This window comes from Octopus bimaculoides, chromosome 16 (assembly GCF_046866305.1).
Source record: "Octopus bimaculoides isolate indiv1 chromosome 16, ASM4686630v1, whole genome shotgun sequence".
Taxonomy (NCBI): domain Eukaryota; kingdom Metazoa; phylum Mollusca; class Cephalopoda; order Octopoda; family Octopodidae; genus Octopus; species Octopus bimaculoides.
The window spans coordinates 45,771,079-45,797,614 of NC_142943.1; the positions used below are offsets into that span (position 1 = coordinate 45,771,079).

Consider the following 26,536-nt stretch of genomic DNA (forward strand, 5'->3'; position numbering starts at 1 on the left):
ATCTGCATGCAACTTATCATCATGAATGGTAACTGGATTAAAAATAGGGTGAGGAAAATCTAGAATGCAGTAAGACAATTTATACAAAGAGGGTGAACTAGAAAAGGTTAAAGTTATTTTTGTTATGTTATTTCCATTCTTATTGGAATGGAAATAAATCAAAAATGAAATGATGAGGTGGAAAAAGAAAACCTTACAGATTCTAATATTCAATGTAAATTTAACAATATCTTGTATTGTCTTCAAGGGCAGGTGTGGGTCCATATTTGTGTGTCACATTCTACTCAGGAAAATTTTTTTTTACTTCTATTACACCATAAAAATATGGGAGTATAAAAGATACTCTAAAAACATACACAAAATATCTAAATGTTAAGATGAAAAAAATTTTTTTTTTTTTAAGCATAACAAAAATCTGAAAATTCAAATAAAATAGTTTGAAATTATAGAATAATAAAGTATAGTATATTTTCAACGAAACAAGTTTTTAAATTAAATATTAATATGAGAAAAAAGAACCTAAGCAAAAATGTAGTTACAGATTTTTAGAACTAATACAAACCAAACTTTTTAAAAATCTTGTCAAATAAAACCAACACTTCAGTGATTACTAATTTGATGTCTATTATATTAGTTATAAAGTAAACTTATCCATTAAAAGAAAGGGGGAAAAAACATCTAGAATTGATGCCAGTTTTAAGCACAATAAGCATTACTGAAGTATGAATACTATAAGAACAAAATCTAAAAAACTGATGTTTTGATTTGTGAGAAAGTCTGGCCAAGCCATAAAAACAGAGCAAATATAGTCTATTGTCAGAGTTTAGAATAGCCATCAGGATAAATAAAGAAAATACCAAAAACAACCAACTTCAATTTAGGGAAAAATTTTTGAATGAGTTTATAAAAGTAGAATAACAAGTAAGTTCAAGTGAAATAAAATATACTTTTGAAGAATTAGTTAAAATAATAACGGAAACTAACTATTATTACAACAATGATTGATATCACACAAGACAGAAATATGCATTCCTAGAAATTTGTGCAGATTCTGTCAGTCTATGCACAGAGTTTCATTAATGAAAATGTATTGATTAAGGAATTTATGTTATGGTTTATACATGTTTATCAGGAATCTGCGAACACAATACCAAAAACACACAATTTGTTACCTGCCATCACCAAATACTTGCAGTGACCGTCTAAAAAGGTAGCACCATCATATAGCAGCCTTATTTAATGTCTTCTAAACTACTGAGTAATTATTTATTAATGCTTCGACCCTTTAACTGTATGTTGAATTATAAAGACATAAACAGATTTTACTCATAGAATGATGTTTCAGAGAACGTATGAAAAAGTTTGAATAATGTCAAATGAATGCATACTATACATTTTTCAGTGCCACAAAATTATAGAACTAATTAAGTGGATTCAATGAATGAAATAATTGGTAATCAGAAGATACATGGAAAAATATCAAGTTCTTAATAAATAATGTAAAGAATAGTATGTATGTATATATATATATATATATATATATATATATATATATATATATATATAATAAAGAACACATTAATCAGAAAACTAAATCTCTCAATGTCAAGGGTAGCTATCATACTAACATGATGAAATATAAGGAAGAAAACACATATATATAACATCCAAAATTAATCAACTAGTTTTAGTTTTAAATTCTGTTTTAGAGTTGAAGAATCAAGAAATTGAAAAGCAACTGCTAATGAATTCTTTGAGCAAACTGTTGGATAAATAATAAAGTTTGCAAGAAATTCCCTATCAGAACGAATTTTCTCCCTTCACCTTAGCAAATCAAGCGTATCAATTTTGTGTCATAATGATGGCTAAACCACAATGACAAGGTGGGGGATATAGTTTTTGTGAGATGTGTCTTGAAAGGGTATTATGAAAAGTTGACTAGAATGTCTTCTGGAAAAACAAGTTTGAAGTATAACTGTTGAATGAAAATGTGAAAAGAATGATAAATAAAATATGACACAAGGATACCTATTACACACAAACAAAAAAAAAAAAAGTAATAAAAACCAGCTGTAGGAAAGGATCCCATTTTGAATTTGCTATGGATTTAAATAGTGCGTTGTGAGAAGACAAAGAGGAATTAGTAGAGAATAGGATGATGACTAGCTTTCTAAGAGGGACTTACAGTCAAAGAGTTAGATTTGATTTTGTTTTTCCAACCCAGAATAGGAGTGCTTGATGGAGTGGGAGGCTGCCTTAAGTCACTTGCACCCTGCAGAAACAAAAATAAAACAAAGCATGCACCATGAACAGCAAAAAATGACGAATATGAAAGATAGGGAAAGAAAAGAAAAGGGTGGGATGCAGGTAGGATTAAAAAAATAAATGAGTTACATGAATTGATGAATAACTGCAATGGTGGGTTTGAAAAAAATAAAAATAAGGTGCTATGATTGAATTTCAATTGTCAAATTTCTTCAGTATATTTCAAACAATTTAGAAATATGTGGATACGGTTAAACTGGTCTATGTAAACTAATCTCATCACCTTCAACCAAAATTATCTCTAATTTAAAGAATAAAGAAGCAATGAGAAATATATTTGATTTGTTCTGGCAATATAATTTGGTCGTCATTTTACCAACAGCCAGTAAGTCAACAAAGATGTAAAATGAAAGTGTTTATGTAATACCTCAAATCTAAGAAATAGATATTATAGAAACAAAATTAAATGAGTAATTATTAAGATGGAAAAAGAATATTTGACATGAAGCTTTCATTGAGGTACTTATGCAGTTAAGGAAAACTTAACAAAGGAGTTGAAGCAAAATCCAAATCACCAGTTAGGACAAGGGCTACTCTTTTATCTAAAAGATTTTAACTTGATTAGTAATAAGTGATGACATTAAATTCTTCCATTTACAACAATATAATTGGAAGGTAATTTCAGGTACGTTGAAAAGGATCATTCACTGAAACTTAAATTTCAAAAATAGAATATTGTCTTATTTTATTAAATATCAAAGCCACCTTTACAAGCATCAATGGGAATAAGTTATATAATCAAAAACAACATTCTATTAAGTTATGTTGTGGTTAAATAATAAGACGGTCATTCGAAGAAGAAATTAAATTTTGTAATATTAGCACACAATTGAAAATAGTTGATTGCGATCACTTATTTAAAACAAAATATATATACTCTCAATAATGTTGGTTACATGCAAAACAGCTCAATGATGTTGAGCTTTCATATCAACTGGAGGATATGATTCTGTTACTGTTAGCAATGACATTGGAATATATTTTCATTTTATACAAGTAAAAAAATCAAAGAGTTAGAAGATGGAATTTATAGAGAGGATATTAGTTTTTCAATTGCCAGCATGCATCTTTTTATATGGAGCTGTTTAAATGGTAGTATTGAGAATAATGATGTGTTTTGATGTTGCAGTTTTACTTGTATTTTTTATGTTAACATGAGAAATTGCTTTTCAAAACTGATTGGATATTTGAATATTACTGGAGCAAGTGTTTCCAATGTTGAGTTAATTTTCTTACAACAAACGGTTAAGTGAACATAACACCTATTTGAAGCTAAAGGAATTGAGATCTTTATTGCTATAACTTTGACAATAAATGTGGCAGATTTTTAACTCTCGATCACATTTAAATATTTCAACTCATGTCCAATGTGGCTCTCTCTCTCTCTCTCTCTCTCTCTCTCTCTCTCTCTCTCTATTATAGTTTAAACTAAAATATTTATTAAATTCAAGACAATTTAGTAACTGCTGAATTGTCAAGCTTTCAATCTAGTGTTACCAGGTTAATAGTTCCTAAAACAATATTTATTTTAAAGACAGATGGTATTTCCATTTTAAAGAAATAGACAATTGGCAACATTGCTTTCAACTAGCAATATCTTGATTTCAGATAAACCTCAAGAGTTATGCTGCTGTCCATAATGCCACCAGCTCTTAAAAAGAAACATTAAATGACTTTAAAAAAATGAAAAGGAGAAATTATGAATCTCCTTCCCCTGAGTAAATGCAAATCCCTGAAATGCTTAGTCTTGACTTCATGGCATGAAGCCACTGAGAAATAAATCTTTCCTGGGAAAAGATACCCAAATGTCACAAGTAACATTTCTATAAGATTTGGTATATATTCCCCAAAGCTAAGCGATGAGGCACTAGAGCTTAAAGTGCTTTGCCAAGAAACATAATGGAACATCCAGAGCACATTTGAAATGATGGTCAATAAAAAACCACAAAGGTTATACAGTAGAAAGTGCAAGGACACATTATAGCTGCTAAGGACTGCACAACTGACTATGGAAGCAGCCACTTGTAAGAACAACTGTACACTTAACACACACCCATATATACACAATGGAATCTGCCATCAATGATGATTAGATGTGTGTTCAGTTTTTGCTGAACAACCTGCACAATTGATTTGTCTAGAGTGATTAAATGTATGTGCTGTACATTTGCTCACCTGTCCCTCCATCAAATTGACATTGCCTGAACAGGTGCACGGTGTACCACACATCAGGTGTTGAAGTGACTGCAGAGTAATGTGAGATAAAGTGTTTTGCTCAAGAACACAATGCACAACCCGGTCCAGGAATTGAAACCATGATTTTGTAATCATGAGTGTAACTACCTAACCACTAGGCCATGCACACACACATGATAAATAATTCACCCAAGACAGAATTATTTATGAATTAGAGTAATGATCTAAATGATGTGTAGCTATATTCTTAGTGAATAAATAAATTCTATCACATAATCTAGTACATAAAATCAAAACTATTTTGTTTCTTGAAATGAGCAAGATAATTCAGTATATTGAGTGAAGATGGTATTAATGGAATATGATGCTGTTATAAAAATCAACGCAAAGAGAGAAATTTCCAAACATAAATAATTTAGAGTCCATCTTGAAGTTATCAATATTTGATCTAAACTGAAGTTTCTAGAAACAGTCCATGAAGCCGTTTTAGAATGACCTAACATCTCAGACAAATACATTTTATATCAAGATGGATATCTAACTTAATTTTCTTGATCTTTTAAATTAAAAACAAAATGTTGATTTTGCAGATGGTAAAGCAATTTCAAAACTACGTAAAAAATGACACCGTTAAATAACATATAAATTAGTTATTAGTGACAGAAGTAGTCTTTGTAATGAATATTATTTTGAACATCCAACTTGTATTGTTAAGAATGCCATAAAGTGTGGTGATCTTCCCAAGAAATTATCTCCTATATATTGTACATACATTAGGTACGAAGAAAAGGCAGAGCTTATATCAGTTGATGAAATTTCGTCAGCACTGGTGGATGGGACAGCTGGATCATGATTCCAGCATAAATTGCACATCATCCAAGTTAAATTGTTGGATGATGTGCAAACTAATATTTGTTACAAAGACTGCTTCTGTCACTACACAACCAGCAGCTAGCTTTTTGCAATATCACTGACTGTTTGGTTTGAAAGATTTGGAGTCTGGCATTTGGTGTTTGGGTGCCTCTTGCTGATCATTCTACACAATTTATGCTGACATCACACAAGACAACAGTCCCATTTGACAGTGCTGACAAAATTTTATCAACTGACATAATCTGTGCTTTTTTAGTACCTGACATCTATACGAGATGATTTCTGAAGACAATTAACACAGTCTGTAATGTTCTTAACAACATATCCCAGATGGGTGTGCAAATTAAAATATAATTGTTTTTGTTATTCCCGTTATCATCAGCAGAAGCTGAATTCTTCTTCTTCTTCTTCTTCTTATCATCATCTGTATTATCACTATTATTAATAGGACTACCATTATTCCAAGGAAAGAGAACAGAAACAGTAGAATGTCAGACAAAATTCCTTTCAGAGTTCAGTTTTCTTTCTCAAAGCTCTTTCTTTCTTTCTAATTTGTCGAGGTGGGGTGGGGGTAAGGGTGTCAATGAAACTGAGTCTACCCACCTCTTGTACAGTTTTGTGTCAATGTCAAGAATCATTATTAGTACCTGGAGTGTCCCACCTGCAGACTATATGAAGTAGTCCTGGGTGTAGACTTCTGTTGACACGACTCAGTGCTAATGTAGATTTTTTTTTTTGTCTGAGTTCACAGATTCTTGACAGTCTTGTGTGCAGTTGTTTCTATCAATTACGTGTTCGGTCCTTTTCAGAACACAATGTCTTCCCACAGGAAACGACAGACAGTGCCTGGCTACAGCTCAACACACTGTTCTCTAAAGACAATGATGTCTAACGGAGGCACAAAAGTACAAATTTTGCAGGAGATAATTTCAACAACTGCAGTACTTTATAGAGACATATTTTATTCTCCAGACAACTAAATGCTGCCAAGGTATACGATCTCATCACCTACAAATCCTCTTCCAATGTCTTATCATGTTAATAACAACAACAACAACTGCACCAAATTTTTATGTTCTTATGTTTTGACAGACACTCTCTAGAACAATACCCTGTGCAAAACCAAAACTATGGTACCCTAGTCATATTATCAAGTTGAACTTCTTGTCTCTTGAGGTCTCAGGGTGAGACTTGGAGTCAACTTGTACAAATACAAAGCAAAAGCTAAACATAAAATAATAATAATAGTTTTTAATTTAGGCAAAAGGTCAGCAATTTAGTGGTGGTAGGGGGAGGGTAATTAACATCAACGACCCCCATACCTGACCATTACTTCATTATATTGACCCTGGAGGTGTGGGTGTCAAAGCTGACCTCAACAGGGTTTGAATTCAAAGCAAAGAACCAGCACAGATGCAGCAAGGTTGCTTTATCCCAATACTCAAACAATTCTGCAAGCTTACTACCTTGTTGATGATGATGATGATGGTTATGATATCACAATTGTGCACAAAGACACACATGAATAGGTTGTAATAGACAGAATGCTGAAATCTTTGAGAAAGTAAAGATAGACAAACATCAGGATTTGGTAAGAGCCAGGTACAGGCAACAGGTAAAGTTGTTTCTTTTGTTATCGGCACACTTGGAACAAATTCAAAGAATCCTGGGCATACCAGATATCTTAAAGAGTGCACAAATGGTTGTGGTGCTTGGAATGGCTCACATACAGAGGAAGGTGTGGTGCCTCTGAGCAGTGGGTGGGAGCTGAGGCATAATTACACACAACCAGAACTGTTGGAGAACAACAATAACAATACAAATTCACAAATTTGACCAAAGTGAGATGGCGAGAATATTTTTACAGACCCCAGAAAGAAAAGAAAAAAAGGGAAACTAAATGCTGTGAAGAATTTCATCTGGCACTCTAAACATTCACTACTCTTAACATTACATTAGTAGAGGAGGAGGAGGAGGAGAGGAGGAGGAGGAGGAGAGGAGGAGGAGGAGGAGGAGGAGAAAAGGAAGAAATAAACAATATGTCAGAATATGACTTATTTTCTGTAAAAACGAAATTAGGTAAAACTGCAATATCAAATATTTGCAAAGACAAACATTTTACGGAGAATTATTCTTCATTTTGAAACATTTAATACTCTTACTAGTACAGTTATGTACTAGCAATAGTGTTAAATGCCTCAAAGTCAAAACTTTGTGGATCCATGCACAACACGAGTGGGGAAAGGCATTAAATCAATAAAAAAAAGAAAAAAAGTTGGTTCTGTTCTGAATCTTCAAACAAAACAGACAGATTAGAGATTAGGGATTGAAATAGTCCTGAATTATCTAGGTGGACAAAAATAACGGTCAGTTTTGTTCACCATATACCTAAGTCAAATATTACATTTATCAAGAATTCTTTAAATTAGATGATACACTCATTATACACCATATAAATAAGAGGGATCCTAATCCTTATATTTTCTATTCTATTCCCAAATACACACACACACACACACGTGCATCTAAGTTGGTGCACAAAAAAGAAAAAAGTAATCAAGACATTCAGTTGCACCTGTATTTAGAAACAGGTAAACTTGGCTTATATTTTTTTAAATTTTATTATGTGTATGATGAGCTGAAAAAAACCCATAAAATGATATATATTCATGTATACACACACACACACACACGCGTATATAAAACTGCATATACATATTTTCAGACACATAAACACACACACTCACATAAAACAGAGACACATATATGCATGTATTGTTCTACTTTTTCCAGTCATTCAGGAGCACCATCTTGACAGGTTTAGTCAATCGAATTGATCCCAGTATATCTTACAGGTTTAGGAGTTATCCTATTGGTGTCTTTTCCCCTGAACCACAAAGTTACACAGACATAAACAATTCCACAAGATTTGTTAAGCAGTGAGAGACAAATACAAACACATGTAAACACACACACACACACACACACCAAATCTATTTACAAGCAGCAAAAGTAGAAGACATTCCCCAAAAATAGTGTGTGTGAGTAAACATATACACACACATAAATACACACGTGCATATTTAAGTTTTTACTTTTATCTTTTTGCTACTCCATGTTTTCTTTTAGCATATGGATATGAGAAATATCATTTTCCATATAAAATATAAAAATTTGCAACCTACATGAAACATTTTACATGGAAGTTAACGAACCATTTGTAGATGCTCATGGAAGTTAACGAACCATTTGTAGATGCTCATGGAAGTTAACGAACCATTTGTAGATGCTCATGGAAGTTAACGAACCGTTTGTAGATGCTCATTCAGCATATATATGTGAGTTTCTCTTCAAAAAAACTGTTCATAATTCAATTTGTTTGTATACATAACTCTACAAATATGGGTGCCCCACTGTACGTGTGTGTGTGTGTGTGTGTGTGTGTGTGTGAATACACATATATAAATGTCAATACATAAACCCCTCTATACAGACACACACACACACTCTCTCTCTTGAAATTAAAATATTAAAGAAGTTAGAGTCTAGGTTTTTGTAAATGCCATCTAGTAATGATAAAGTTAGTTTATAGTTTGTAATTTTATTGCAGAACATTGAGCAATGCCTACATACTGAGGTCAATAAACAAATATTATCATAAACATTCAAAGAACATAATTGATGATCTGTGACATGACATATTGAGGTGAGCCAAAAGTTTTGCAATATTTGCAAATGTTTGCAGTGTTTATATCACATGACCAAAGCAGTTGAAGACGTGGAGAGTGCCCCCATTGAGATTGGTAATATCATGGTAGTTGGTGCACTGGCTCAGTCCATGATTTGAAAGCCACACTGATGAATATGCAACATAGTCTAATTTAGGAACTTATGCTTTACAAGTTCAAACTGGGCCATGACACTGCAGAATCAGGTTGTGTGAAAGGTGAAGGTACAGTTGACCATGATACAGTAACCAGATGGCTCAAGAAATTGCGCTTGGGTTGCAAGAACCTCACTGATCAGGCAAGGTTAGGTAGGTCTAAAACTGTTGATTCCAAGGCCATGCTCCAAGCCATAGAGGTAAGTCCAGAAAGTATCAGATGAGCACAGCATCTCATGGAGGTATACCATTGTGCAGCAAAAATACTACCTGGCGTTGATTAACAGAAAGCAAGCTCTTCTGCAGCAAGATAATGTGAGACCTCAAACTGCTCAAACAATCCATAATAAACTCCAAGAACTCAAGGGAATCAAACTGATGTCACAACCAGCATATAGTCCGAACGTAGCCCCCGCCCCCCCCTCAGATTATTACTTGTTCCCAGCCATAGCTCACTTTCAGCATTCACAATGCTTCATTAAGCAAAGAGGCAGTGGAAGCATCAGTGAAGTTCTTAACAGGGCTCGCTGGAACAACTTTACAAGACTCAGTTCATAAATTTTACTCGTAAACACTGTCCTAACATTTAGGTGTATTAAATTTTATAGTAACTATTTATGCTTCAAAAATCTTAAAACTAAGGCTGAGCTGAAGTAATGATTCTCAAACATGTGACATTTTCTAATTTACAATTTAATCGCTGATTTAGCCATAAAAGGTATGTAAAAGAAACTGATCATCATCCTACCACTGCCATCTCTGAATACTTTCTCTTCAAAATTTTCAGTAATCAAAAGTTACATGCCATCTGTCTACGCTTCTTATTTACTGTTTATTTAGAACTAAACTTTTTTTTTTTTTTTACTACATCATTAACCTTGCCTCTCCCAAATATAAACTTATTTGCCAACAAGCACCTACACCACTGCAATCTAGTGCTAACCTGACCAAACAGTTAAGTGAGTAGGTGATTGATTGGATGTCATCCAGATACAAAGAGACATTGAAATGCATGCACATCCATCTGGTGCAATTCAATAATGATAATGACCAAGTCACTTGTAGGTGGGTCAATATTATAACTTAATAGGTTTATTATAGATAATTAAACACATTTCAAATACAGTAAAAGAAAAAAAAAACATGGTGGAAGAATTTTTTAAAGGGTTCTTCTAAAAAAAGAATAGTACATAGAAATTTAGATATTCTAGTTTTAAAAGCTGAGTGTTTAATTTACTGTTTAATGATTTGAGTGTGTGAGGGCATTATATAGAAATTTTTAAAATGTGTTTTATTTCAAAAGAAAATTATTAACTCTTGACAAAAAAAAAGAAGTAATTAAAAGAAACAAAATGAATGAATAAAATTTAGCCAGATTGAATGGAATTTCTTATAACTTAAATAATCGAATTCAGTGAACTTTGCTAATTATCATTTTTAGTAAAAACTCATTAAATAAAACATGGATTCAGAGTTAACTGGTATAATTTTAAAATTTTGTTTTTGCCAATACAAAAAATAAGTCTTTGAGTTAAAATGAAGTCTTATTTCAATATATTTCCTTTTCAGTTTCTAGGGTTGGCCCTATGAAAAATAAATTAAAAATGATTTTAATTTATTGAGTAAAATTCTCATATTAAATTATTTGTTCCAAATCTTTAAAGAGATACGCTCATTATGAATGGAAATTAAGTGAATCCCATGAGTCAACTTTAATAATAAAAATATATTTTAAAATGTATTTATATAAATGGCAAATAAAGTAATTCATTTTACTTGAACAACAATTTCAGTTCAACTTTAAAGATTCAAATGTTATTTTTGTAAAAACCTGAATAAATGATCAAATTCCCTTAAATTCTCTTCTAAAAGATGCAGATTCAAATGAATATTTTTTATTAAGAATTAGATTTCAGTAACAAGATGATTCAAGTTTGGTTCATATTATGTAAACTCAAACTTTTCTAGCTATGTCAGATTCACCTCTACTCCTGTCATAGTCCTTTATCAGTTTCTACCCATTGTTTAAAAAATTAGTGTAACTGTTTATAACTGTGTATAAATTTGGTTAATAAAACAGTTTACTAAATAGGTATCAAGTTCCAAGCCATTCTCTTAGAAGATCTGTTGCCATACCAGAGCTAGGTCAATAGAAACATAAATGAAATATGTTAATTCAATTATTGGTTTAAATTTTTATATATTAAAATTATCCATCATACATATGTTTAGAGAAATCTTTAGGTATATATGCACAATGTTAAGAGGCCTGTGATTCTATTAAACAGAGTCATGGCACACGTTTTTCGTTCAGCAGTGAAATTCCCCATGAACTTTCTAGGTGCGTGTGTGTGTGTGTGATTTTTGTTTGTCTTAAATTCAAAAATCTTTACAAGTCTATGGCTTTCAATGGGTAAATAAATAACCAAAAATCATTTTCATAACCACTTCAAAAGGTTATTTAGCAGATTAAATTACCAAAATGAGCAAAAAAAAGTCCCTGTGGATGAGTTAAGGGACTGCAATTAGTAAATAAATAATTCCTTCTACAGTAAGCAAAAGGCTTGACATTTTGGTGGGAGAGGGCCAGCCAATTACATTGTCCCCAGCTGACACTTATTTCATTGATCTGAAAATGATGAAAGTAAAGTTGACCTTGGCAGAATTAGAACTTAGAATGTAAATCTGGAAGGAGTGCTGCTAAGCATTTAATCCAATCTGCTAATTCTGCTAGTTCTCCACCTTAATTTGGAAATTAATTACGACATGGATAGCAACACTTATCAATTAATAAAGTACAAAATACAAAAGCCTTCAGTTTATTAACTTTTGCTGCATATCCCCAAAGGGCTTGATTTTTCAAGCCTTTTTCATTTTATTTTTCCAGAGGGACAAAATTTTGTTATCATTTTACTAATTTTATAATTGTTACATCACTGACAAATTTTGACATTTCTATGTATTCATCTCCCAATTTTAATTATTAAAGAAAATATTCTGTTCTGTCAGACAGAGAACTCAAAGAATGAGTTTTTCTATTTACAAATATTTTTTATTAGAAATATATCTAATTAACTTGTGCTCCTTTGAAAATTGTGAAAAATTTTCAAAAACAATTTTTAGTATGCTTTTAAAAGAAAAAACTGAGGAAATTAGATGTTTAAAGTTTAACTGTTTTTATAGTTTTACTTTCTTTCAGTGAGGTTTGGTCAAAGCTTGTCATTTCGAGAGATATATTATGATATAATACAATAATTATTTTTAAATTACAATAGTTATCTAGAAAAAGACTAATTACTCAGATAATATTATTATGTTGAATCATCAAATTGCTACAACTTTTACAGACTTTCTTTGGAATAAAATTTGAGTAAATGATAAATTCAGAAAAACATTCTGTGTTGCTTATTTTAAAAAATACTATGATTATCCAAATAAAAACAAGTTTATTCAGAAAAGTGGGGAAATTCCTGAGAAAACTAAATAGTTACTAGAAAATATTTAAGGTTTATAACAAAGAAAATGTATATTAAGTGGTGCTCCAGCATAGGCACAAAACAATGACTGAAACCAGTAAAAAGAAAAGAATAAAGTATGCGTGCACATTCTATCTTTTACTGGCCTCACACACGCACACACACACACTCGCTCTCTCTCTCTCTCTTGCTCTCTCTCTCTCTCTTGCTCTCTCTCTCTCTCTTGCTCTCTCTCTCTCTCTTGCTCTCTCTCTCTCTCTTGCTCTCTCTCTCTCTCTTGCTCTCTCTCTCTCTTGCTCTCTCTCTCTCTCTCTCTCTCTCTCTCATTCCATTATTTCAAAGAGTTTCAAATTTTCACTGGGCATTCTAACATCAGTGATTAAATTACTTTCTGTGAAGCAGCTAATTAGAGATGGAATATACTTCAGCCACTAAAACTACTTTGCTCAAGTTGATGGCCAAAGGATGGGGGAGGGGGGGAGGTGCTTTTCAAAAGAAGAAAGAAAATTTTTCATTTAGATTAATATTCAAAATAGATTATTAAGATAGAAGATATGTGAGAGAGAAACTTACACTGAAGGAGTTGGACTTGTGTACAGAAGGTGTTCGTTTGTTCTTGCGGACAGCAACTGGTGTTGAACCAGGCGCAACCCTGAAATCCAACTTAGAATCCTAAAAATAAAAGTAGCATGCAGCATGCATTGTCATTAAAATAAGGTATTTTAACAGAACAACCAGCACAAGTTTCCTCATAAGACACTCTCAAATCAACAGCAGCAAATACATGCAAACAAATCTCAAAAAAAGTTACACATTAATAGCAACTTGTAACATTTCTTCATAATATTGGAATAGAAATTTATAAGAGTCCACTAGTTGTTCCAGTCATTAAAGTATGATAAGAAGTGTCTACATGTGTATAAACACACAAGAAATTTATATCAAACTAATTTTCTCATTGTTATCTAGTTAATGTTTGTAGTATTAATTATGAATTACCCTTTAATCCACAGAAACAAATTGAAAGAGTGCCACTGTGAAAATAATGATAGATATGTTTGATATATCACAAACTGGTGGAAAGGACATGAATTGCTGGAAACTAGACAACTCTTTGGCTGGACTTGAATAAGTGTTGAGACAAAATTAAAGAAATAACAACAGAAATGATAAATTAAAATCAAAACAAAAAAAAAAAAATCACAACTGTCTCAAAGACTTGAAAGACATACCTAGTTGGAAAACTAATAATGGAATCCAATGTAACTCATACAAAAAGCAGAAATAATTTAAACATCATTACCATTCTGCAATCACTTTGTTTAAAGCTATAAATATAAGGATCAGCACACCTTGGCATGTGTTTATTGTTTTGTCATAAATCACTTTAAAAAAGTTTAAAAGACAGAATTGTAAGAGGACAACAAACCTATATCAAGAATAATAACAAAATACAAAGTGATTGCTTGAGATGAACCAGAGCTGCTTCAAAGAGGTATAATTTGTATAACTGGATCTTGCTTCTTTATTCATTTACCTTTTTTTTTTTTTTTTTATAACATGCAGTCAATATCTTGTTATATCATAATAAGAGGGAAATGAAAACTGTGCTTTGGTTGGTAATAAAAATTAAGATTGTACAGGTAGCATGGTGGTGAAAGGATGAGGAATAGCTACTCAATGTGGATGGACAGATTACATTAAGAATATACATAAATTATTATTATTATTATTATTATTATCATCATTATTATTAAGGAGTGTAACTACTCTTACAACTGAGTTACATATGGAAACATCTGAACAAAATAAACTTCATCATAAAAGAATGACAAATAGCTTAAATATAGCAATCTTACATTAAGTGTTTCAAAATGAAGGATTTTAGTAAATGAAGGGAACAATTAAAAATATATTTTATAATTTTAACTTATTTTAAGATAAAGTGAAGCATATTATGCAGTTAATATCCCTAAATATATAAGTGTTATTAAATTGAATAAAATGTTAACAAAGTGATTTAAAACTACGACATAGATTCCTTACAATTAGATTACTTTAGAATTTAGGCAGTATTGCATGAAATTAATTAGGCAAAACTTAATGAAGTAAATAATGAATTAGTTAAGTATCAATACTAGCAGAGATTAAAAGATTTAATCATTCAATCCACTTCAACATTTAGCAATTGCTCATATTTAGGCCTAAAACTGTTTACTAAGTTTAGCAAGTTATAAAAAGGCAAATATTTTGAAGATTAGCAAGAGAAGCTCATTTTGTATACTCTGAATTCTTGTTTAATAAATGTGTATTTATGAGAGCATAATTGATGAAAACACCAATAACACATATTCAGTCTAATAGAGAAACCAAAAACTGCAGATATCTTACTTGTATGAACAGTGGTACATTCAAAAGCTGTTTAGACAAAATAAGAAATCAAGTATGGCATGGCAGAAAATTTCAATGTTTTTTATGTTAAAAATCACACATATTAACAAAATAGCATCAATAATTAGATTTTTGTCTACAAAATTCTAGAGAGAATAATGAATACCCAAGCTAGGTTAGAGCAGCCGACATGCAATAGTTTGGCACTCCAGAGTAGATGTCAAGAACAAAGACAACACACTTAGAGCAGAAATCATCAAACTGTATGTATGCAGTTGTGTGTTTGTAAGCTTGTATATGCCTCTGTATGTGTGTGTGCATCTATTCACACAAAGTGTGTGTATATATATATATATATATAAACACACATACATAGACATACACACCCAAACACACTCGCATGTATACAAATATTATTTCAATGCTATACTGTTTCAACACAGACATCTACAACATTTAGAAAGAGAGAGAAGACAGAGTTGAAAGAACTAAGTACCACCAGGAGAAGGGAGAAAAGAAACAAGAGTTGATTCCTTCAAATGTTTGTCATATAGAAGCACTGAAAGAAGCACATTAGACTGACATAGATACTCATGCAGAAATCCAATCATTAATATTAAATATTTCATAACTTTCAGTTCAGTGGCACATTATTATATAGTTTACTAATGAATACTATGAACATGCCAAGTCGTACTAGCAAATCAAATCTTATTGGTATACAAGTAAAACTTGACAAGTGTTTTCTTTCTTTTCTTTTCTTTCATTTTATGACAAATGAAAAATTGTGAATAGATACCTTCGCAAAGAGTTACATAAAAACAAAATAAACAAAGTCTGAATTTAAACAAAACTGCCATAACTTCATCAATGAAGTGGTGCACATTGAAATATGTTCCAAATTACATAAACTTGAATAAAACTCTAATTTGTATATGTTTAAAATAATTAACATTTGAAAACAACTTCTTTTTTTTTTTTTTCGATATCAAGCAAAGATTAATTGAAAAGTAATGTGAAATTTCAGACTTTGTACAGAGAAGAAAGTATCAAAATAAATCAAAGAAACATAAGAACTGCACTATATATTGCCATTCTGGCGGCGGCAGTTATAACTACCAAAATTACCCACCAAGATGAGTCACTTTATTAATTTGTAACCCAAGTTGAATTAGTAAGGACTAATTAAATTTATTAATAGTCATCATCATTTTCAGGAAAGATTTTCTTTTTATTTTCTCTTTTCAGCATTTTATTTCATTATATATTTCACAAAACTCCTTCTCACATTGAATAAAATCTTTTCTTAAAGAAAAAAAAAAGGAAGAACAGGCTACTCCTTAAAAGTTCCCCATCATAAGTGAGGGAGATGTTACAAGCCAGTTCATATCAGCTATGACAAGTAACATGCTCTGAGTTTGTAAACAAAGTAGTAGTTTGAGGAAAGAAACAGTATTATGATAGTATTAAATATTCAGATCTTATTCCAGCTTCATAAAACATTGTTCAAATTAGTGCAAGAGTCAATAGAGAATCAGAATGTGAAATGAAGTGTCTTTCCTGTATTTCAATAATTGATTATAGTAAACTAATTTAATCACAAATAATCTTATATATACAGTGAATGTAAAGCATAAAATTCATTCAGTAATGTAAAATGGGCCAAAGTATAATTCTTGCTTTCCTTTTAGCCAACTTACTATTTAGAGATTGGCATCTGCCCCATACGATTGTTGAGTATTAGATTAGCTGACGATTATCAACAAAATAGTGAGATTGAAAGAGGAAGAAAAAACCTTTTCTTCAGCAAGAAATTATCTTTCTGATATCAAGTTATTTATTTCCTCTTTTCAGTACACGACATCATTTCATATGCTTTAATCAAAATATTGTTTCCAGTCTTCACTAATTTTACAAGAGAGGAAATTAATCACAATCTCTCAATACATAAAATATTTGTAATTTTTTTGTTACAATAGAAAATACAATTATAAAATTGCAGTCTGGTCATCAGACTTTAAATTGAATGTAAACTGTATAGAAGGGTTGTAGCAAAAATTTGAATCATGCTCAAAATTTTGTTATACTTAGATAAATACTGATGTTATATGAAATAAGATACACAAAACATTTGTATGGGCTACACTTAGAAAAGCAGTTATCTACCTGCATATCTGTAGATGGTGGTCCACTGTCCGATTTCTCTTTCTGTCGACGATCACCTTTTTCACCCTTTTCTCTCATATCTTTCTCTCTAGACATCAGATCTTTAGAAGAAGATCCTGATATCTGAAACAAAAAGGAATAAATTATTAGATTTCATTAAATTCTGCTATTATCAAAGATACCAACAGAAAATGTTGGTGACTGTTGTTTCTATATTTTTGTACCATGTTCATATATTTTAACTGGTTATGAAAGGGTAAACTTAATCAGTTTATTTACATCATTTGCAACCCAGGATGAACTAGTATGTAAGGACTAATTAAATTTAGTAATAGTCATCATCGTTTTCAGAAAAGATTTTCTTTTATTTTCTCTTTTCAGCATTTTAGTTGATTATGTATTTCACAAAACTCCTTCTCACATTGAATAAAATCTTTTCTTAAAGAAAAAAGGAGAACAGGCTAGTTTGAACAGAAAAGACTAATCTGGATTTAAAAGTCACCTTTCATTGTCATATTTTTGTTGAAATACACTGTGTCTGTTTCAATCAATCTTGAAAATAATGAAGTTTACAGTAAAATAACTTTGTTAAGCCAGTGTTTGGAACCTATATCAACATAAAATTTGAATGGAGGGTTTTAGTTTAGATCCCTTTATAAGAGGAAGTTTGTCTCTCAGAACCAAGGACTGTCTCAGCTGAGACAACATCAAAAGGGTTAAAATATTATGTCAGTCTGAATTCTAGTTCCATGTAAAAAAAAATGTATCAGGATATCATTATCTCAACAATTTATAATCATAAGTTTTATAACTTTAATCCTAAAATGCAAACAAATGGTTATGATTGCTTTGAAAAAATAGCATTCAAAATTAATCCTATCAAGACATAAGAAGAAATTTATTGAAATAACTAGTTATAAACCAAATGAAAACGTTATTTCCTTTTTTGTTTACATTTTACCAACCACGCAATCCAAAAGATTGGAACAGGGTGTGTTGTTCAATTTTGAAACATTTAATGAATAGTGCATAAATATGCTTGTGAATGGTAGTTACCAGAAAATATCAGTCTAAACAGAATTCACAAAGGGACTTTCTGAAACAGCCTAACTTCCTAATTTCTTATCAGTAAGTAACGTAATACTAATTTATTTAAAGGACTCACGAAATTTAGAATGAATGTGTTGTATAGTAAATAAATTTGTTAAATCAAGTCATAGGGGAGAAAGGATTTTTTTTTCTTGTCAAGGTCACATTCAAAACCTAAATGTACTATTATTATCCACTACTTACATCAGACTTATCCTGTAATATTATTACAATAATACACATTGTCCAAAGTTAAAGAAAAAAATTACTTAATTCACTATGATAAGGAATACAGCCTCAATCAGGATAGTATACTGCAAAAAAAACAACAACATTCTAACATACAAATATATACCAATATCTATGCAGTGTTATGAGATGTTAACATATTTCTATAATGCAAGGCTAATTTAAATCCTGTAAAGTTTATTCAATTGATTTTCAATTATTATGAACCACATCTTCAGGGGAAATTATTAATAAATGAAGAATTTCCATGTAGTTTAGGGCAATGTTTTCAAAAGTGGGAACCCTAAACTGCTACTGATTTAGGGAAATACATTCATTCTGAAAGTCATGAAGAATAATATTACCTCGAAGTTGCCCAACAGTTAATAACAAATAACATAAGTAGAGTACCTGAATGGATTAGAATAGACATGGAACTCTTCTAACCAAGCACCGGTAACAAAAGTTCCAAAGTGAAATAAATTGGTTGGCAGCCATAAGGAAGAGAAAAACTGTAATGCTTTAAGCAGTATTTTATGTGAGATTGACCAAAAGGTTAGATTTCTTCTCTTTCTGATGGCAAATCAATTTACTTCACTTTTGAATTGTTTATATTCACTAGCTACTGATGACACAGAGACCACAAGTAGCTGCCTTGGCTCATATTGTTTAGATTAGTCAGAAGGGTTAAAGTAGTGCCTTTTTAGGAACTCTGAGACTGGTGAGAGAGACACTCATCCTCTGACTGAAAACATGCTCAGAAAGCTTGCAATAAGAGTGGGTTCTGCTTAGGTCAACCAACGTGTGCGAGTTGCTAGTATTAAACTAGACAACATGCAAATCTACCCAAGCTCCATTGATCCAAAGTCATGCATTGTGTACATCTGGATTTCTAACTAAAAAAAACTACTGAATACAAAAGTAGAGAGTATTTATTAGAATGTTACTATTACTCTCTATTACTCCTCTGATCATCTAATGTGACCAGCTTATATGTATATACAAACATATATAAATATATAGATATATAAATATATAGATATCTCGGAGTGGTTGGCGTTAGGAAGGGCATCCAGCTGTAGAAACTCTGCCAAATTAGACTGGAGCCTGGTGTTGCCATCCGGTTTCACCAGTCCTCAGTCAAATCGTCCAACCCATGTCAGCATGGAAAGCGGACGTTAAACGATGATGATGATGATGATGAATTAGAGATATAGATATATATATAAATTTGTAGATATATATAAACTTATAGATATATATAAATATATATAAACGCATAGATATATAAATAAATATAAATAAATAAATATATATATATATAATTTATATTTATATATATATACACATATATGACAGATAGATAGATAAATATAATATAAAGATATATGTAAATAGAAATATATATATGTATATATATATATATATATATATATATATATATACACACACACACACACAAATGATTAATAGCGACAGAAGCAGTATTAATACCAAAAGACAATTTTGATCTCCAACTTAATCTGGATGTTGTGATAGAACACAGAAAACTGTGTTATTTACCTTGAGAGAATTTCTCATATGGACATTTGCATAAAAGCACTCGTAATTATGAGAGAGAGAGAGAGAGAGAGAGAGATAGATAGAGATGGAATTTGGAGGGACACTATTAGAGACTGTTCATTTGATCATCAACGTATATTTATATTTTCAGATTTCACTGCTTTCTCTTCACATATCTATTAAAACAAACTTTTGTTTCCTCTAGTTATCTAGCAACATTAAAATCTTCACCAAAAAATATCAAAGACATCATTGAATAAATACCTTGGAATCATCCTCAAACACAAATAAAATGAAGATATAAAAATTACTTGCCACATTCATGCAGTACGTAAATTAAATCCAGCAGCATGTATAGCCACCTATTACTTTTTGAATTGAGAAATTTATGAAAGAATTTCATAAATGTTTTGATACATATTTTGCTAATTCACATGGGAACCAAATTAAGAGCAGAATGTAAATACGTAGTTCTAGACATCTCCTGTTTAGACAAAGGACAAAAAGAAAATGTTTATCACTAACTGCACATGTTGTTGAAATGGACGGCTTACCACAGATCACAGCATTTTATTATTAACATCAGAAAGTGGGGAGACTATCCAAGCTCTTTGTCTATCCTATATGCTCTTAAGCCGAAGATACTTGCAACAATTACCTTTTGCTAAAATAATGAGAGGAAGGGAGTCAGAGTAAGCCCAACATAACCCTAGGGAAAATACGAAGAGTAAAGCAGGTTAAAGTAATAAAGATGAAGGGAGAGGGAAGGGGGGGGGGCGGGGGTTAACCAGCTGTTAGTTACTTTGTTTCTGAAATTGATGGATTATCAAACATGTCACTTAAAGCAATTATCCTTCTTTCTAATAACTTTTAGGATACATAAAATTGTGCCTCGAAATTATACTTAAGAAAAACTTTAATCTCTCTCATTCTAATTTAATAAGTACAAAATTATAATTTATTTTCAATAAGTAACACTTTTAACTGACTGTGCTCTTGAAAGGTTTGTCTATCAATTTAAAGAAGTGTTATCTCCCCCCCCCCACATCTCCCTCTCCCCCCCTCTTTCCAAATAGGCAAAATTAAAGACATCTGATGACTTAGTAGCTTCTTTGAGTATGATCAACAACTCATCTTTTAACATCCATCCTTCCATCAATCTTCTAACTGCAAGACTACTTATCAGGCTGCTGTAAAGGATACCACTTCTCTCCCTACACCTCACATTGTATCCTTACGACTGTCTCTTATCACCTCTGCCCCCCCCCTCCTATTTTCACCAGAGCACACTTACCTACCCACTCACCTTTTCTCTCCCTCTATCCCAGTTTTGTTTGTCATACTCATTGTGTACTTGACCTCACCCCACCAACTCCTCTCTCTCCTCTTCAACAACACACCTGCTCCCGTCTCCCTACCAGATTTCCATACCCTTCAGTACTATACCATATTCAGTGGAGGGGTTTTGTCTCGCAGGTACTTGGTAACCTCACCAGTACTGGTGCCACAAAAAAAGGAAAAAAGCACACAGTACACTGTGTGAAATGATTTGGAAGGGTATCCAGCTGTAGAAACCACACCAAAACAGACCCGAGAGCTTAGTGCAGTCCTCTCACTCGTCTCTTTATGTCAAACTGTCCAACCCATGCCAGTGTGGAAAAAGCAGCTATAGTGATGGTGACGATGATGATGATGATATGAGTCAATAGATGAGATCCAGAGATTTTCAATATAGAAAACACTTAGTAGCATTCAAATGATTTAAACTTACACCCCAATATCATTACCAGGGACCAATTAAATACAGTAGAGAGTGGTTGTAAGAGGAATCAAGGTGAGCAGGTATGGAGATCTTTCATAATGTTGACAGAGTTACTTGCTTATTTGCATAATTTTCTCTCTCTCTCTCTCTACATACACACACACACACATATATATGTATATGTATATATGTATATGTGTGTGTGTGTGTATGTATATATGTATATATATATATATATATATATATATATATATATATATACATACATACATACACCCATCAAGCCAAGTGAAATCATAGTTGTGGCCCAAACCAGTGTTGCATAACTTGTATGTAAAAAGCACCGTTCGAGCGTTGGGCCTCATGGAGGCAGTGACAGGTGACCAAGGCCTTTGGCAATATACTGTGCTTGTGTAAACCTGTCAAGCCAAGTGAGATTGTAGTCGTGGCTAGTGCCAGGGTCAGGTCAATGGCACCTGTGCTGGTGGCACGTAAAAAGCACCTTGCCGAATCAGATTGGAACCTGGTGCATCTTTCCAGCTTACCAGTTTTCAGTCAAACCATCCAACCCATGCCACCATGGAAAGTGGATATTAAACGATGATGATGATGATGATGTCAAAGGTATAACAATTTTAAATTCCACAATGACACCATTACTTCTGAAGAAATACATCAGAGAGGAACTTCATGCAGGATACATTGGGCCATACATGGTATAGAGGTACCTCGTTATAGATAAATAAGAGATGCAAGAATTTATAAGGATGCTTCTAGCATATGCAAAACCCAAAGAACTAGCTGATTGGTCAGTGGTTTGTATTGAATCCTTTGGGTACTATTTGCAAGGTTCAGATAATTTGCATAAGCTTGGTTCACTTAGACATAAGCAAGTGCCACTAATATTGGAATAGTGTGCTGGTGTAAAACTGATTTTTATTTTGTTATTGAAGGCTGGTCTCAAAATGCTGAACCTTACAAAGGAGATGAGAGATGACCGAGATATGTGGTGTATTGCTGTACCCAAGAAGACCCACCCACCACAACAGAACTGAGATCCTAAAACCAAGGTGCCACACAAAAAGCACTGGTGATGGTGCCATGTAAAAAGCACTCAGTACATTCTATGGAGTGGTTGGTATTAGGGTTAGGGCATCCAGCCAAAGAAACCGAGATAAAACAGACTATGGAAAGTGGTGCAGCTGCTGGCTTTGTCAGTTCCTGTCAAGCTGTCCAACCCATGCCAGCATGGATAATGGACGTTAAATGTTGATGATGATGGTGATGATGGTTTATTGTACAGTGGCAGTGAATTTATGAATTACTTCTGTTCCTCACATCATATCCCAATTACTCCCCCACCATCAGGGCCCACTCATTACATTCCCCTACCTATAGCTCCCACTCCTTTCAAAATCTTGCAAACTCTCTTACCTTCTACAAACCAAATTCCCTCTTTGTCACATCCTCACCGTCTTTCTCTCTCCTCTCTTTCTTCTTCATCTGAGGTAGCCATGTTTCTCTTCTAACGCAAGACCCCTTTTCTGTCCCTCAGTACTACTCATCCCCTCCCTGCCCCAGTCGAGGTGTCTTGTCCTGCAAGTTATTTGGTAACTTCACTGCTACTGACGCCACATGAAAAGCACCCAGAACACTCTGTAAAGTGGTTGGCATTAAGAAGGGCAAACAACCATAAAAATCACGCCAAAACAGACAGCACAGTGCAGTCCTCTGACTTGTCAGTTTTTGTCAAACCGTCCTAACCATGACAGTATGGAAAATGGATGCTAAATGATGATGATGATAAAGGCTCTATCTAATTAACATCTTTGGTTTCAAATGATATCAACTGAAAATATCTATCATGGAAGCACCTATTATTTAAATTGAATATAAGTATATTTATATTGCAAAAATATCTATGGAAAGTATATTTGAATTTTATTATACAAAATGCTATATAATACAATTATCTGGCTGCTTAGAAATAAATGAAAATTATTTATACTAAAAAAAAAAGTGACTGAATTACTATCTCTTTTCCATGAAAGATAATTCCAAGATTTCATTATAACTATATCATTATATAGTTATATTCTGTCTATATGCAGTGTCCACTTTTCAACTCAAAATTTCTTTCAAAACTATTCTCAATTGTTGATTTTTATGAAGTTTTGAAAATATGCAATTCAGATTTCTTAAAATTCCACATAATTCATTATGTTTTAATCTATTTAGCATAGAACTGATTTGTTGGAAAGGATGATGATGATGATGATAATCAGCGATTGTATCAAATATACAAAGAATATTTATCATTAAACACAAGAATTTTACTTGAATTTGAGATCTATAATTTTTACATGCTTAGTCTGTATTAAATGCAAGTCTGACAAACATAAATAAGTTGTTGACAAACTGATAGAAAAAAAGACTATTTTTCACCTGTGCTCTTTCACAATAAACTCAGTCTAAACTAAAATATTGTGCGTTTTAAGAAAGAAGTGATGTTAGCAAATAGTGAGATTCATGTAATACTCACAGGCTTTGTTGTCACATAAAATTCATACTAAATATATAAGGGGCAGTAATTTGTTTAAAGACAGAATTGCTTCCCTTGCTAAAGACAACTCGAAAATCATTTCATTTGTTAGTGAAAGAGGTTGGCCAAATATACAATGTAGTTATTTAATATATATAATAAAATTTGTAATAGATTCTTTTACATTAACTTTATATAAGAATGGTAACTTTTTTTAAAAGTTTGTAAAAACAACTTTTTGAGATAATGGGCATTTTCAAACTAATAGTATAAAATTGTGGTTAAAGACCGAAGCGATACCTGGACTACAGCTTCTTTTTTTTTTACCTTGACTGCAAACTGTTTTATGTTTTTCAAAGTAAAATATCAGTGAACAAACACTAGAAAGTTAATCAGAACGTTACATACTAATTCTCAATTGTTGATTTTTATGAAGTTTTGAAAATATGCAATTCAGATTTCTTAATAATAAGAGAATATTATTAGATTTAATTACAAAAGTAAAATAAGTGTTGTGACAAAGCAATGACTAATGCTACTTGATTCATTTTTATGGCACATCAGACAAGTTCTTTGCCTTATTCTGGAGCCACCAGTAAGGTTTAGCTTCACTCAAGATTGTCAAAGTGACAGTAAATGAATCACTAAATAGATATATAATGAAACGCATATTTATTGGCTAAGAAAATTTACAGTTGTTGAGAAATTTTTAAAGCTTCTGACATGATATTCACATAAAGTGAAGAAACATTAAAAAAGCTAAAATAGAATAAATTTTGCTTTAACTCTGTAGCATTCAAATTATTCTGTCAGCTATGCTGCTTATTTAAGCCCATTGTTTTGAATTAATCAAACATTATCTGGTAGCGATGAGATGTTGATGATGTGATTATTTACTTATATTGTAGAGTAGGTGGGAGAGACACGGCCAGTTTGAACAGGAAACAGGTAGAATATTTGGACCTGGTGTGACTTGTTTAAATGCTGTAGTGTTAAGGGACAGAGAAGGAAAAAAAAAGAAAGAAAGAACCTAACCTGTTATAACTGTATAAATACAAGAATTGGTGCCAGTACTAATATAATACAGGTAGTAAACCTGCCTCTGTCTAATAAACCATCTAAGAAGTCTACTGTCTATGTTGCCTCTGGTCAAAAGATTCCACTTCATCCTTTATTAGGTTCTTCTTTATATAAAAGATAACAAAGCAAAGCTATTAATCAGATGAAAGTGAGTTCAAACTCTTTCATTCACCTTATCAACTAATTTAATTAATGAAATCAGGTTATCAGCATATATTTCCAAAAACACCCTGCACATATTTAAGGATCATGGATTATCATGAAGAGTAGTGGACTAAAGACAGAACCTGGCTGGACACTTAATAGCAACCCAAATGCTTTAACACTTAGTCAGGACTTCAACGATAATTAGAAGCATTCAGTCATGCATAACTTCCATCAGTCTATAAAATGTAGGAACCCATCAAAAGATTTCTTAAATCAACAAATGCAAACACCTGTTGTTTGGTCTTAATTAAAAATATCTCCAGCACCAGAAGTTTGCCATCTTTAGTTTCCAATGCAGTTGCAAACCCAGCAGCATTGAACACGTATGCAAAATTACATCCATATACACATGTACGTTGGTGCATGTATGTACTTCTATGCTGTGTATGAGAAGACCCGGCAAGCCAAGTGAGACCTAAATCCAAGGCCTCTGCCAGCCCACTTATGCGTACCTTTCCTTCTTTGGACACTAAACTCCGCTTGCGAAGACCTGTTGAGGCAAGTGAAATCGAAATCGAACTAAATTCGACGACTGGCACCCGTGCCAACGTCGTCTCCTTCATTGGACACGAAACTCAGCTTGCAAAGACTTATTGGGGCAAGTGAAGGCGAAATCGGGATGGCACCTGTGCCCAGCGTCGCCTTTCTGGCACTTGTGCCCGTGGCATGTGTAATGGACTTTCGAGCGAGATCGTTGCCAGTGCCCCTGGACTGGCTCTTGTGCGAGTGGCACATAAAATACCCCATTTGAGCGT

General features: G+C 32.4%; 1 protein-coding gene across 50 annotated transcripts in view; it reads right to left on the bottom strand.

The window, feature by feature from the left end:
- The window catches only part of LOC106872489 (centaurin-gamma-1A), a 168,006-nt gene that overhangs the window by 46,299 nt on the left and 95,171 nt on the right, over nucleotides 1–26,536 (bottom strand). For 15 of the 50 annotated variants that reach the window (XM_089364611.1, XM_089364601.1, XM_089364609.1 and 12 more), the window contains exons 8-11: nucleotides 17,311–17,433; nucleotides 15,145–15,171; nucleotides 13,327–13,425; nucleotides 2,186–2,272 (exon numbers count right to left, since the gene is read on the bottom strand). In XM_089364611.1, the coding sequence (XP_089220737.1) occupies nucleotides 2,186–2,272; nucleotides 13,327–13,425; nucleotides 15,145–15,171; nucleotides 17,311–17,433 (336 nt within the window). The remainder of the gene's footprint in view (nucleotides 1–2,185; nucleotides 2,273–13,326; nucleotides 13,426–15,144; nucleotides 15,172–17,310; nucleotides 17,434–26,536) is intronic. The other 35 variants (XM_089364597.1, XM_089364616.1, XM_089364605.1 and 32 more) reach the window with 4 other exon arrangements.